This window comes from Harmonia axyridis, chromosome 4, assembly GCF_914767665.1.
Source record: "Harmonia axyridis chromosome 4, icHarAxyr1.1, whole genome shotgun sequence".
Taxonomy (NCBI): Eukaryota; Metazoa; Arthropoda; class Insecta; order Coleoptera; family Coccinellidae; genus Harmonia; species Harmonia axyridis.
The window spans coordinates 12855724-12871074 of NC_059504.1; the positions used below are offsets into that span (position 1 = coordinate 12855724).

The 15351-nt window shown below is 32.4% G+C and overlaps 3 protein-coding genes across 4 annotated transcripts in view; 1 reads left to right on the forward strand and 2 right to left on the reverse strand.

Moving 5' to 3' along the window:
• LOC123677594 (general transcriptional corepressor trfA) overlaps positions 1-6775 on the forward strand; it is a 115111-nt gene extending 108336 nt beyond the window's left edge. For both annotated transcript variants that reach the window (XM_045614216.1, XM_045614215.1), the window contains exons 6-9: positions 2035-2146; positions 2231-2532; positions 3192-3466; positions 3553-6775. In XM_045614216.1, coding sequence (XP_045470172.1) covers positions 2035-2146; positions 2231-2532; positions 3192-3466; positions 3553-3706 — 843 coding nt within the window. In that variant the 3' untranslated portion in view covers positions 3707-6775. The remainder of the gene's footprint in view (positions 1-2034; positions 2147-2230; positions 2533-3191; positions 3467-3552) is intronic.
• LOC123677595 (growth hormone-inducible transmembrane protein-like) lies at positions 6697-8664 on the reverse strand. Its single transcript, XM_045614217.1, has 7 exons — positions 8499-8664; positions 8179-8417; positions 8008-8119; positions 7814-7955; positions 7533-7748; positions 7140-7405; positions 6697-7065 (listed from the first exon to the last, which is right to left on the reverse strand). The coding sequence occupies exons 2-7, from the start codon at positions 8384-8386 to the stop codon at positions 6981-6983; spliced, it is 1029 nt and encodes a 342-aa protein (XP_045470173.1). The 5' UTR covers positions 8387-8417; positions 8499-8664; the 3' UTR covers positions 6697-6980.
• Positions 8665-10573: 1909 nt separating this feature from the next.
• On the reverse strand, positions 10574-15062 carry LOC123677598 (ATP-dependent RNA helicase DHX33). Its single transcript, XM_045614220.1, has 6 exons — positions 14240-15062; positions 13939-14184; positions 13625-13809; positions 13138-13407; positions 12175-12973; positions 10574-11060 (listed from the first exon to the last, which is right to left on the reverse strand). The coding sequence occupies exons 1-6, from the start codon at positions 14738-14740 to the stop codon at positions 10866-10868; spliced, it is 2196 nt and encodes a 731-aa protein (XP_045470176.1). The 5' UTR covers positions 14741-15062; the 3' UTR covers positions 10574-10865.
• Positions 15063-15351: the final 289 nt, after the last annotated feature.

Consider the following 15351-nt stretch of genomic DNA (forward strand, 5'->3'; position numbering starts at 1 on the left):
TTGTATCCAAATTCATGACAATAAGTCCTATCACTTGAAGAAAAAAACTTCACCTAATCGGTGTACACTAGATAGTTTTATTGGATTCTTATTTTGCAAATTTCAAACTCTAAATTGTATCGATCCATTTCAAGAAGGTTCAAACGTGTTTCCTCCAACGAAAATACCACATTGTCCACATTCGAGCTTTTTTGACTGAATACTGAAAGAGAATATTCAAATGAAGGTCTACTTAACATCCAAATTAAAACCTAACCTTCCTACTGCATTTAATAATATCTAACAACATGGATTCAAAAAATACATTCTATATTACTGAAACAATCCGTAAATAATAATTCATACGCATAGATAATAAAGGAAATTGCTGATTCAACAAGGATACTTGCATATGCAATTATTTGATGTAACGAGATATTGCCATTGCAAAATAGATAATTATTCCAAGAATTCTCGCAAATTTCAAATAGTGGGAAGAACTGCTTAAGAAATAACTGGTGGATGCGCAAAATTGATTCACTCAACATTGTAATAACTCGTCTTCATTTTCATTTTAAAAAGTGTAAAAAAGTCACAAAAAAAAATACAGTGCGTAAGAGCAACAGAACAGAAAAAATAATAGAAACAAGTAATTCAATCATCTAAGAGAAAGTTTTTCCTATGTCGCTTGAATTGATGGTAGGTAAGATAAGATTGAATAAAACACTAGGTACTGTCCACATTGTTCAAAAGCTTTACCGCATTTTATGGAAACATTTTTGAAACTGAGCAGTACGATGTTCAGGAACTGTAAAAGAAAATGATCGTCTAATATTTACATGATTGTGATTGTCTCGTCCTTGGAACATTAATAATCTACCTATAGGTATCAATATTCTAAGGTGCCGTCTAATATTTATATTGAAACCTACGCGAATATTCAGATACAATACTTATTACTTTTATCCAAAATAACCGAAGTTTCTCCAGTCTCCAGGTCTCAACAATCTTAAAATATCGGTTATGTTAATTAATTCCAAATAACAGTTTTCTGAATTCGAATCAGTACAACAAATTCAATTTTTACGGTGAACGCCGATTATTTTTACAATTTATTATGTGCAGCTTATCATTTCCGGAAGATTAATTTTAGGTTTAGGATTCGGAAAATACCATGGCAGAAACTAGTAGAATATTTGGTTCAGTAAACTTTGATATATATATAGATCTGCAGTAATGAGCATTTATAATGGAAAAAAATACAATTACTGAGTAAGGTACTACTTATTTTCAACTTAAATCTTAAGACGCAGGGTTGAATTAACCTTGAAAATAAGACAGGTGGGAGACCAACTGCCTGGTTCTTCCATCTTTTTTTAACCTCATCAATTGACTCATTCGTCTCTGTCTGGAACAGCTGTCGAGTTGCCGGCAGATCTAAAAAGCTAGCGCGCACTGCACTTTTTACGTTTTACCGTCACAAAAGAAAATACAAACAGAAACAGATAAGCCATGTGCTAGTGCCATAACAAAGAATTACTCACGTTCGTATTGATAAGTCTTAATTGTTCCTAGACCATACCGAATTCCAGTGACTGTATAGCATAAAGTTATGCTCGGTAATATTAGTTCGAATTATCAGTGAATCAAAAGTAAAATGTTGGATAATTTGTTGGTGAATCTAAAGAATCATGCTAACAATCTTGGCGATACTTTGAAATCAAAATCAAAAAAGATTTCCACCAATTTCACCGCTTTTAAGTATCATATAAGAAATAAAAGCAGGTCTACATATTATACAATCACCAGGAAAGAGGATAATGAATATTATAATGATTACTTGTCGCCAAGAGCTTATTCAATGACCACTTTCAGTGTAAATGACAGTTACAATATGAATTACGGAGATGAGTGGTTCCCAATACCTCTTTCTTTGGAAGATAACAGTATTGTTGATCGCTTTGTCAAAGTAATTTCTGTGAATGATGTTAAAAAAGACGTAGGTTCCTTCCCTTATTCGAAGGTAATTTTTTCAATATTATTCCTACTTTACAGAGAAGAACAGACAGAGAAGAGATCCGACGGAGACTTGCTATGGGTCCGGAGGATGATTATTATTCGGATCGTCCAGGAAGAAAGCCTAGTCTACAAGCGAGACTTCAAAGTGGTGAGTCTTCTAGAATTCTCTTGAAAAGTTTTAAAATATGTGATTATCTGGAATGATAAGCCAGTAATTTGTTTTCTGTTGTAGGTATGAATCTTCAGATATGTTTTATGAACGAAGCTCTATCTGACACTGAAAGTCCTAGTTCTGATTCAGAATGTCCTTTAACAAACCCAAAACAACCAAAGGCATCAACTAAAAATGTGAAAGAAGAAAAGACTGTTGTTCCCCCCCAAAGGCCAGCAACTCTTTCTATTGGAGAACCTTTACTCCAACCACATCATGAACCCTTGAATGAAACTGACTTTTTCACCAAACAAGCTAGATTACAGACTGAAGCCCGAATGGCACTTGCTCAAGCTAAAGAAATGGCAAGGATGCAGATGGAGGTGGGTTGAAAATTAATTGTTGATTCATCAATTACCCCAGACCTAAAAATGTCAATTCTTGATACTGTTATATGGGAAAAAACACTTAAACTAAATTTAATTATTTCATTATTGCTTCAAAGTCTACCGAAGGAAAATGAAAAAAAAAAAATTTCGTCTTCAATTTAAAAATTTCCACTTGCAAATTCATTTCAGACTTTCCTGAACAAATTTGATTTTGTGTCTGTCTATGCGACTTCTCAATCTCAATAGCCTTAACCACCAAAATTGTTATCCGATTTCAATGAACAATGACAGGAACATTTAGTTTGGGACGAAGATAAGCCTACAAAAATTCAACTGATGGGCGCATATTCGATCAAATTTGGTATGAATTCAAAACATGTAGTAATAATTTTCTTAAAAAATTCAACTCTTGCTCAGGCACAAATGTGAAATACCCAGGATCACAATATTTTCCCTCTGTACTCAATTTTGATGAAATTTGGGTAAATATTAATAACTTAATGTAGAGTTCTGAATGTTTAGGGGAAAAAAAACAGGAAGTATAGTGCCACAAGCTCTAGCACATAATTTCATATCAGTTGGGAAAAGTTTTTGAAGAAATAATTTTGGTTTGACCAGTTATAAAAAAAAAATAATTTTCTTTTTTTTTTCAGATAGAGAAACAGAGACAGAAAAAGAGCCCTATAACTGAGATGGTGAGGCACAGTTTAGAAAAAGTTGGAATTCCTTTTCCAGAGGATAAAAGAAGATTATCTCGTCAAATACTAACAGAAATGAACGTAGCACAACTTCAAGTTATCGTAAACGATCTGCATACTCAAATTGAAACTCTGAATGAAAATTTGGTCAAGTTCTTAATGGATAGAGATGACCTACACATGGAACAAGATTCAATGCTTGTGGATATTGAGGATCTCACCAGATATTTGTAAGTTTTTCCAGTTTGTTAGAGATGTTCTACTTTTAGCCCTCTTGCTCCAGAGTGACATAATTTAATTTTTTTTTTATTTATAGGGGTGCCAAAGAGCAGATACTGAAGGATCAAACTGGACCAGTATCGAATAATAATATTACTCCACCCTCGCCAGCCCCTCCCTCACCCTTAACTGTTTTAAATAACAGTGTTAAGCCACATTTACACAGGATAGCCAGTTTAGTCAAGAAATAAATGGATTATTAAGGTGTATCTGCTTCTGTATATAAATATTTTCTTTCAAGTACTTGGCTGATAAGGAGAGTAAGTAGAACTGTAGGCTTAATAATTTTATTTAGTCAAAAAATAACCTTACTTAAGAAGGTGCAGAATAAGGAGTCTAAAAATTCAAAATCTCTCCAGGGGGATTAGAAAATTATACGTAACTATTATGTGTAAAATAGGAACCAAAAATTGTGACTAGTTTGTAGGATCTCTATTTTTTAAAATATGTATTGTAATTGTTCCTTTTTTATTCTTGTCTTGCCCGAATGTGAGTGTTAATTGTTAGAACTTGAAGAACTATTTTCTTATGTGTTACATAATGTCTGCTTAGCTTTTCATTATGTATACTGAATTTGTTCTAAAATATTGCTGAGTAAAAAAGATAATTTCATTGATTCTTGTTCTGATGTGACAAGTATATTTCTACGTTAGCTCTCTTCTAGTTGTTTTTGACAGCTTCATCTATTGACAAGATTGTTTTTTTGCTTGATAAAATTCATTTTTTATAATATAATATTGAGCATTGTTATATGAATGCGATCATTGGTGATATTTTATTTTTGACATATCCTTGTATAATTTCTACCTAAAGAATAACAAATAATTGTACATAGTTCTTTCAATAAGTGTTCAGCTTATGGATGGTTGTGTTCTTTTGGTCATCCCATAATTCACCACGTTAGAGTGACAATAAATAAGGCAACATTTCAGAGAAATTAACACATATAGGGTATGGTCCGTATATCGCCGAGAATTTAAGAGCGGTTACTAGTGGTTTTCAATGTCTTCTTCGTATTCACGGACCGCTTGACACTTGTCAATGGTCAACTAAATTTTCCATTGACAGAATTTTGGAGGTTATAAATGGCTGATCTCTTTCAATTTGTAAACAACTAAATGTTCTTATTGGCTCTGAAGGGTATTTGTTTCATAATTAAAATGATAAAATTTTTGAGTGTCAGATGTCATGGAAAATATTCATAAACAATAATCTGAAAATCAAAATGACAACTCCCTACCGGAGTGGGCGTGGTTGCCGATCCTAACCAAAATAAAAGTATGGTTGCTCTGGTGACAGATAACTTACCGAAGTTTTAGGAAATAGTCACCGGTTTTTAAGGAATTTGACATATACGGACCACCAACTTACTAACCATAGTAACCAAGGTGATATACAGACCATACCCTCAGATCATCAACAATTTTTTTGAATTGTTGGTTGATTTCTTTGAACTTTGGCCTTTTCCGATTATTGTGTAAAGTAGTCAACTTTTTTGGCAGAGTATGCTAATGGTTTTTTATCAATAATTGCAATGATATCTCGAATATTCAAGATCTTGATATTGAACAATTCAACTGAAGTAATTCGAACAAAAGAATTGTGATGTGTTTTATGGCTCTGATTGCATTGCCTGGTTCTAACCTATGGTAATATCTTTAATTTTTTCTATACTTAACATGGTCTTATCTGTATTTAGCATATTTGTAGCCATTTTGGGTATTAATCTGTAATTATTAATTGACTTGTGCTTCTGAGTCTACCGGAGGTGGAGAAAGTATTGTAATCACTTTTGGGATGAAAAGATTTTTGTCCTCCTGATTTCAAAATTCACACTCCCTCAAATGCATTTGAGACCATCCTGAATAACTTTGGTTTCGTAATGATCTTTGTCCTCACATTCTCGTAACAGTCGGAACTTCTACAAATATTATACTTTTCGAATAATTTATTATGGATATTTAGTTTGGGCATTAGATGAATTCAGCTCATCAAGATAAGAGTACGTGTTAATCATGGGAAAACGTTAAATTTCCGGGATCTCAATATTTCAATATATGGTTTGGATATTGAAGGTTACGTAATTAGATTTTCAAGGCCACAAATAACTTACTGTGGAGGGATGACTTAACACCTTTTAACAAGGAAGTATAGTGCCACACTCATTGGTAGAGTTTTTGTCAGTGGTAGCAGTAGTTTACTCAGTTACTGAGTAGTGAATGTAATATGTAATTAAAATTAGGGTCAACTGCTAATGTTTCATCTAGAATCTCATCGATTAATGATTCAAAATAGCTACAAGTTTGCTGATTGTATATTCTTGAAGGCATTCACTGGTAGACACCAATTTGTAAAATAATGACTGATGCTTTTATTGTAAATACAATGTAATTTTTAATGTTAAGTATCAACACTTGGGAGTATTCTTGCTTAAGAGTTGTTATAGTGAAATGTTTAAGATATACACTATTTTGGTCTATTTGAATAATTGAGATGACTTTCATCATGTTTATATACTCTGATATAAATTTCTGTCATCTTTTTTTTTATCATATTAGAACAGTTACTTAGACGTATGAACCTATCGATGTTTTTTTGTTGCAATCAATTTGCAAAGTCCAATGCTCATCCTTGAAGTAATTAATATGCTCAAAAATGTATACAAGTGAAATTGCTGAATACTCTCCCTAAAGGAACAAATCCAGAACATAACACTTGAGGTAATTATAAAATGTAAGTCAGTATTGATGTTTTGTACAATTGATCTATTTCAGTAATTCGTCATTTCCAATGTTTGTTATTTGGAATATATCCTGAATTATCTCCTCAGAATATTGTGATTATGAAGTTATATCAAATTTTTTGGTTTCAATTATCAGTTAATGAATTTTTCTACTATATTTTATACAGAGGGCTTCAGATAGATGTAAAGCATTTGAATTAAGCAGTGAGAGATTACGCTTAAAACGTAAATCATCTACTAATTTCTCTGAAGAGTTTCATTTTCTGTAAAGTTTACATGTTATTTATTTTAATCGGATCATTTTGTTATTTTTTGTGCCATAAGTTTCTTGATGGACATTATTATGTACTAATAATATTTTTTTGTTGAAAAGACTGCACTCCTATCCAAAGATGTTATTCCAAATATATTAAACTTTCTCGAAATAAAACCAGTTAGTCTACTGTAAAATGTTATTTATTATAATGAAAATTTCATCACTTAGATTAAACAGAGCTTGAATAAATTATGAAATAAATAGTCTTCTTATTCTAATTCACTTCCCCAACTCTCATTTCGAACCTCTTGCATCTTAAAATCTATCACAATATCAAAAATATTAATTTTCAAATCTATCAACAACTACATTAGAGAAACTGTGTTAATAGATCTAATATTTCAGAACAATAAAACAAAAATAAATCATTTTCATATATTACAAAAACAAAGGTTTCTTTACAAAATTACTTTCTTCTCTGACTACTTCCAGATAAAATCATAGCTATTCTTATAAAGATGTTCAAGGTATCCATGTAGATAGAAAGACACCTGTAAAAACCACTTTTGTTAGTATCTATAGTTTCAATTTGAGGTTATGTGTGTTGATGTGATGTAGGACTTACGCATTGATAGGATCATAAGGTTTTGCTCCATACATTTCAGGGGTAGTAGAATATCGTTCAGCCTGGGCAACAATTCTTTGAGTGTCATATAGTAAAAATCCAGAGAAAAGAATAAGTCCACCATACATTGAAACAGAATATAAACCAGCTCCTAATGCACTCACTGGAGAAAAGAACATAGATCCAATTGAAGACACCAAAACAACTCCTAGACCCATTGCCAAAGGTCCTCCCATATAAAGAAACTTATCACTCGGTGCACAGACCTATAATTTTAATTAAATCGGTCTACATTTGAACCTCAACTACATTCTCCTGAATATTAAATGCATCATTCAACGTCATTTGAACAGAAATTCTACACTATCAAAACTGACCAATGTGAATACTCACTGCAATAGCACTCAGTCCACCTACAACTCCTGCAGTTAACCAAGCAGCTCTAACCAGAAGAGGACCACCCATAAAACATAAAGGAGCTAAAACAGCACCCATAGTAGCTGTATGTAGTACCCAAGCCAGCTGTTTAACCCCAAATCCACTACTATATGGAATACTTTGACATAAAATACCTGTTCCAATCATTGCCCCCATGGACATCACCAGACCCTAAAAAACAACATAAATATTTGTTATTATTATACCTATCAAAAGAAAGACCTATCTTAACTAACCATAATACCTCCTCGTGTTACAAATCTCATAATAGTTGGAGATCTAAATGCAGCCAAGGCACTTGCAGCAGTTATACAAACAGATCCTCCAAAATACATGTAAGTTGCTTTAACTCGATCTCTAACGTATTGTGGCCAAACGCTAAAATTCAATAATGTAGTTTGTACTTTGAGGAGAATATTTGATAACTTACGTAGCATTGTCAATAATGCTCACTTCACTAGAAAGGCCTAATCCATAGTAACACAACGCTCCAATGCCCAATGCTGAGGCTCCGGCCAGAGCTCCAGCTCCAATTGCAAATGCTGTTTTCAACAAAAAAAGTTATAAAATCGAAAAATCACCATTATAAACAATAACGTACGTTTTCCTGTTGTAGGTTGCATGACTCTCTCTTTTAAAGTTGTTTGTTTACGTGCAGCCCTAGCTGCAGCATCTCGTCCTTCAGAAACATACAATCTGACGAAGGTTTGATTTTTGGGTGCAGTTCTTACGTAATTTAATTTCTGAAGGGAACCCAGAGTTTGAAATGTAGGGCCCCTGCACATTCTGGTGATCATCATCGAAGCCATTATGGGATGTAATGAGTTGAGTTAGAAAATTCTAGAAACATTAACAGAGGTTAGCATACAGAATATTGCACCATCTTTCAGCAAGCTCATTGATTAATTAATTAGTACTTACTTTGACGATGACAACTTATCAATTTTAATGACTCGAATGTACGACGGTAAAATGCGGTAAATAGTATCCAACCAAGAGACTTGATACCTTATTTCGTATTTAATTTGATTTGAATAAAAACAAAGTGACAATTTTGACATAACAAGGACAGAATCTAAGGCTGATTTCACACGAGCAATAATTTTAGAACTAATAAATCGGTACATTATCCTCTGCGATTCTTGAATCTCATATATTTGAATGGTTCTTTCCTTCAATTTCATATTGATGAGATAAAAGTATTAAAAATAGTATTTCGCAAAAATTAGTTGTTTTCACATTCGCAATATTTTTATAAAATTGCGGTGTCCACTTGTTGCAATATTAATGATTTCATATACTGGATCATTATTCAAAACAAGAATGGTCTTTTTAGAATGACCGGCTTTTTTTTATAGATGTCTTCACAGTCGGCTATGGCCAAACTGCCTCCCTAATTCAATTTTCAAAAATCACATTAGGTATATTTATATTCGGTGTAATCAAAATACTCCTATAAAATTTTCAGGCCAAAACATTTTTTCTTTGAAATTTATCCAAGGTTACTTTATCCGCAAAAAGCGACAGATCGAATTTGAACAAAACATCATTGTGTTATTTAAGGAGTTTCAACTGTTTCAAGATCGTAGATTTAGATAGAATTAGGCATCAGAGTCTTACCAGAAAAATTTTCTACCTATAAACGATTAAAAAATATCAATTAATTGTAGTAGGAACTAAAAACACTTCCTATGAGTATTTCTATTGAATGGTAAAATGGAAACGGTGAAATTGAACGTTTTTCCTATATTTTTATGCTTCTCTGATGAATCCATAACATTCTGATTAGATAATTGAAAATCAAAAAAATTCTTGAAACATCAAGAAGCCATCCCATATAAGCAATTGAAGTCGGCAAAGTCTATCGAAGAGAACGCTAATAAGCCTGATGAGCGCAGGAGTTTTAGCTTTGATATAAGTCGTAACAACATGCTATGAGATAAGGGTCATCTGAGATATGCGGCACCTTTTATGGTATTTAGAATTATTGTATTAATAATTATTCAATAAATTGCTCAAAGAATAAAGGTAGAACAGGGGTTACAATAAATGATACTCAGGTGTCATAATGTAAAATTACTAACTTTGAAAAAGAATATATATATTGATATTTCATAACAATTTAATAAGAACTAGAATGAAATAACACAATTATAAAACATTATGAAAGAATGTTTAAGTTAATAATATATAAAAATATAAACAGTAATTTCAGATAAAAATGAGCATTTTCCTATAGCTAAAAAATTATCAGATTGGTGCCACTAGGCAAAATTTATTTGGAGTACAATTTAGAATATACCGGGAGGCACTTCAAGTGTGAAAGTACTCGTTTTCTAGAATTGTCATTTCAATATGAATAATACTTTATATAGTATTTCAATATTTTTAGTTTCGGTCCCTTATTTTAAGAAATATATTAAATTATATCTAGGGAACAAATATCCCTAATATTTCAAATGTTTCTTAAAGTCTAAACTAAATTTTGCAAAAAAGAGTAGCTCTTAAACGAGGTACCCAAATGCTCCTTCAAGATCATATTAGAAAAAACAGGATATACAAAAATTTTTTTTTCAAATTGAATCCTGTCAAGTATAAATCAACAGGTTTCCTAGAAATAACACTGAAATTTATCTCATATTTTCAGAAAAGTGAGGTAGCTACAAAATTTCTTCTCGATAAAATACAATGTTTGGAGATTATTGAATTAAAAAAAAAATACTATTCGACGATTATAGCTAGCCAAATTCCTGAGAGACAAATATACAATAAAGTTTATATTTTAAATCACTCATCACACATAGAATTGCCATCCGTTTGGGTTTCTCCAGATCTTTCCTTGTTTAAAGGGCTTTCTGGGGGCGTCCGGGCGGGGCTTTATTGCTAGTCCTTGTTTAAAAATTCAAACATCCAGTTACAGGAACCTTTATTCAAATTTAATGTCACCTTAGAATTTCAATACTCCATTATTGGTAGCCAATAGGCTCCTCGATTAAAATTTTAATGACGGCAGTAAATTTTAATGAACGTTCCTGCAACTGGGTGTTTTTTAACCCCTTATGGCGCCTTTTCAAATGCTGTGTATTAGATACGTATCTATCCATAAAAAATTTCAGAAAAAGTTCATTTAAAATGATGATAAAAGATGACTCAATTCAATTTTGAGGTATGAAAATAAATAAAATTGTGATTTTTGATATTTTAAACTCTTTTTTATTACACTATGTTAAAAAAAAAACCTGTTTTCAGGCGTCTTCTCCTGGTTGCCAAATTTTATAGATGTTAACCCTAATCACATGTCCTTATATTTTTATGTTGGAAATATTCAGGTGCAACTGTCATCAACCAATCACTCTCTATTGTTGTCACTCCTCGTAGGTAACACTTTGTTGTTTGCACCATTTCAGTGAAGAGCACTAAATGAGGTGAGCTTCCATGAAGAACTGAACTCGGATGTATCCACGCATTTTGCTTTTTGTGTAACTGTAACAGATAATAAAGGTTATTGAAATCAATATTTATTCCATATCTGATTCAGGTTGATTTGCTGATTCTAAATTGAAAATTATTTTTTCGGCAACCGTCCGGGAAGTGCTCACTTCCCAGACTCTTTTTCTCTGAGAAAGTAGCATTTCCCGGCCTAGTCCGGAAAGTACGTACTTCCCGGACTAGGCCGGAAAAGAATCATAGAATCCATAACAACCGAGATAACGGCTGACAGTTCATATGAAATTAGTTGTCAAAAATTTTCATGTTTTTTGATCGCAATCGTAATAAAATATGGAAAGCAGCAGCGATAGTGTTATTTTACATGGTTGCCGAAAAAATATTGTACGCAACACGCCCGAAAATGGTTTTTTGGACTCACAGACTTCCAGGACTCGCTTACGCTCGTCCTGGAATTTTGTCTATTTGTCCAAAAAAACCCTATTTTCCGGACTTGTTACGTAAATTACTATTTTGAACGCCAGTTCTTAGAAGACAGTTAGAGGTTTTGCCCAAATATTTGTTAATTTTCGAATTTGAGGTTAAAATCCAATTATCTCCATCTGTATGATGATAACACTTGAACAAAATGAAAATCATAGATAATTTATTCCTTACGAGAGACATTTTCTGGAAAATTATTTAATGAAAAGTGTTTCAATTAATGACAGGAATCTATGGTTGAATTAAATATACAACTTTAAGAATCACCCTGTACAATGGAATGAATAGAAAGGGGAAAAACCGAACCGTCTAAGTATGTATTTTTATAGCTTTTTTGTTTTCTTAAAAAGATTGTTCCAAAAGAGTGATGAATATTGAATGCATCATTCTGTATTCACGGTATGTCAATTGTATTTTACAATGCAAGATAGGCGGTACACACTTTGAGAACAAAGACTGATCCAAAAGTCCTGACTTCAGATATACGTTCAAAAAAACCGAATGATTAATTGATGATTACATAGGATATTTTATTTTCCCAATATCTTGATGGGAAAAAATTACATCAATACGAATTTGTGTGCAAAAATCCTAACTTCACGTCAGTAAACTTATTATTATTATTATCGCAAGGTTATTGAAAACAAATTTAAAAAAAGTATCTTACCGTTACATAACGTCGATCTACTTTGTTATACTCTGCCATATTCATGAACAATCCTGCAAGAAGACTTTTCCTGAGTAATTTCAACTGGTTGCTACATGAATTGACCTCAATGTTCAATCCTTTACAAATATCTTTCAATTGCGATCTCACATCTTTAACATACAACATATTCCTTAGATTCAGGAAATGTTCATGGCACCAAGCCTTTTTATTACTTTTTCCAGCATTAGAAAATTCTCTGTATATATTTATCAGTGTCATGAGATCACCCTCAGTCGAGTGAAATTTCTGACGAACTGCTTGAGCCTGTTCTTTCCTTGTGGTTGGATTTAGTAAGACAGATTCGGCACTAAGGAAGGCCACCGCCGTTAGAGCTTCTGCTACACAACCGTATTTCACGGCTGATAGTATAATTTTTGTGAATTTTGGATCCAGTGGAAACTTTGTCATTTGTTTTCCTAATTCCGTTAATTTTCCAGTTTCTACATCTTCTATGGCTCCTAATAATTTCAGTTCTTCAAAAGCAGCGTCAAGTGTTTCCTCAGGTGGTTTACTCATAAAATCGAATTTTTTAGCATGCACCCCTATCGCTAATAATTGCAGAACTACAGAAGTTAGATTAGCCCTTTGAATTTCTGGTATTGTTGACTCTGACATACTCTCAAACTGAGATCTTGTGTACATTCGGTAACAACAACCTTCAGCATCACGACCTGTTCTGCCTGCTCTTTGCCAAGCTTGCTCCTGAGATACCCTCTGAACTTTCAACATCTCAAGTCCTGTTGATGGATGGAATGATCTGTAAATGGTATATATTCACATTTTAATCATGAAATTAAGATTGAGAAGTTTTGAAATGAACAAATTTCGAACAGCCATATTTATGGTACCCGTATACAGATTTTGCTCTAAAATGAATTAGAGCAATTGGTTTGGAGAATGATTGCTGAAAAATTCGCTTACCTCACTTTAACCATTCCACAGTCAATAACATAACGTATTCCACTAATAGTTACACTCGTTTCTGCGATATTTGTACTTATGATTACTTTTCTGTGTCCTTCAGGAACTGACTGAAATACATTCATTTGTTGGATTGAAGATTGAGCGGCATAAAGAGTGAAAACCTTTACTGGAGGCCCCTCAACATCTGGGTCATTTGCTAATAACCTTATTTGTTGTGCGGCTGTTTCAACTTCCTCTTGACCAGTTAAAAATATCAACACGTCATAACTGAAAGAATTAATTATCAGATGTTATTCTATCAAAATTAGTGTAATTTTATGTGTAGGTTCTTGCTACGTATAATTTTTTTGATTTTTTCCAATTGCCTGATTTTTCCTGATGAGATACCAACTGTTGAATTCACAGTATACTAAAATGGAATGAAATATAACAAGAATAACGCAAGAATCAGCATCAGTCAAAATCTCTCACTGAATAAACTTACTCTGGTGGAGCTTCTCGATGAATTTTGAAGAAGGTAGAAATGCATGTAGTCTGATAATCATCATTTTGGTCGCTCATATAGAATAAATTAACAGGAAACGTCCTTCCTTCAATATATACTGACTTACAGTTATTAAAATATGATTTAAATTTTTCTACATCAATTGTTGCAGACATCACAATGACCTGGAAAAGTAATATAATTCTTAAATAGGGTGAAAAATAAAAAAAATTTTTAATGGATTAATGAGACAATAGACTTGACTTTGAAAATTCAATGTTTTCACTTAAATTGAAAAATAACTAAAGATTTACCTTCAAAGGTGATACATTTCTTTCTTTTCTTTTTTTTTGAGCTTCTTTAACAATACCAAATAAAACATCAGTATGAATAGTTCGCTCATGAGCCTCATCTAAAATAATAACTGTATATTTCATCAAAAGTCTATCGAACATAGCTTCCCTGAGCAACATTCCATCAGTCATATACTTTATTTTAGTCCTTGGAGAGGTTTTATCTTCAAAACGTACTGTATATCCTACTGTCTCCCCAACTTCCATCTGGAAATGATAAAAGTTAAAACTATATTTAACTACACAGTTCAAATCAACTCACACTAGGACAATTTTCTTGAGCAACCCTCTTGGCTAAACTAATTGCAGCTACCCTTCTAGGTTGTGTCACTGCTATGCAACCGTTTTCTTCCAGTCTTAAAGAATGTATGTATTGTGGAATTTGGGTACTTTTACCACAACCAGTCTCAGCAATAACTACTAGTGTGTCGTTTGACTTTATGATTTCTAATAATTTATTTCTATTTACAAATATAGGTAACCTCCTTCTCTGTTCATTTATGTTCAATTTAGGCTTAATATTATTCTTGACTCCATTGACTCTGGTGCCATTAGTTCCGTTTGTATTTCCATTAGAATTTGAAGAGCTTGTAATAGTACATGGTTTATCAGAAACAGTAGTCAACTTAATTCTTTTTGCTGGTGGGGGTCCACCATTAGTTTTATTTATATTGAAAATAATGGACGGTCTATTCTTCATTTGAAATTTTGATGGACCTGGTTTATGCTTGACTACCCGATTATATACATTTTCTTCTTCCATATTTTTGGCAAGTATTTCCTTAATAATTATAGATACAGTTGTATTAATCAAAACTTAATATTTCACAGCAAATTTCTCATGAAGAGAGAATAACTGAACTCGCATAATACAAGCGAAAATCAAGATACACTTTTTAAGCATGCTCACTTATTACTTTTAGCATGTTTGATTTGAAGAATTGAATATGATATTTTAGAGGTTATGTTCAACTTTGGTTCAACCACAGAAAAACTAGTAATCTGTGGTTCAACTTTCTATAGTCATAAAAAAGACAAAAATGTGACAGAGTGATTATTTTCTTCATTGGCATCACTTGGCATCTGTAGACAAAATTCTCCTAGAAACAAAATTACCAGCTTTCAGATTTGAATGGATTTACTAAGATGCATAGAATACCTGCATCTTAGGATTTACTAATCATTTGAATAATTTTTCATATAAAAAATAAACGCGGCAAGCGATTGAGATGTTGGTTGTTCCTACTAACAACTGTTGTATAGATGATTACTTTATTTTTCAATTACATTTTTATAGGGAATAGGGAAAGTGGGGTAGAATGAATATGCATAGATTTTGCGATACTCATTTTAATTTTATATGTAACAGTTAAT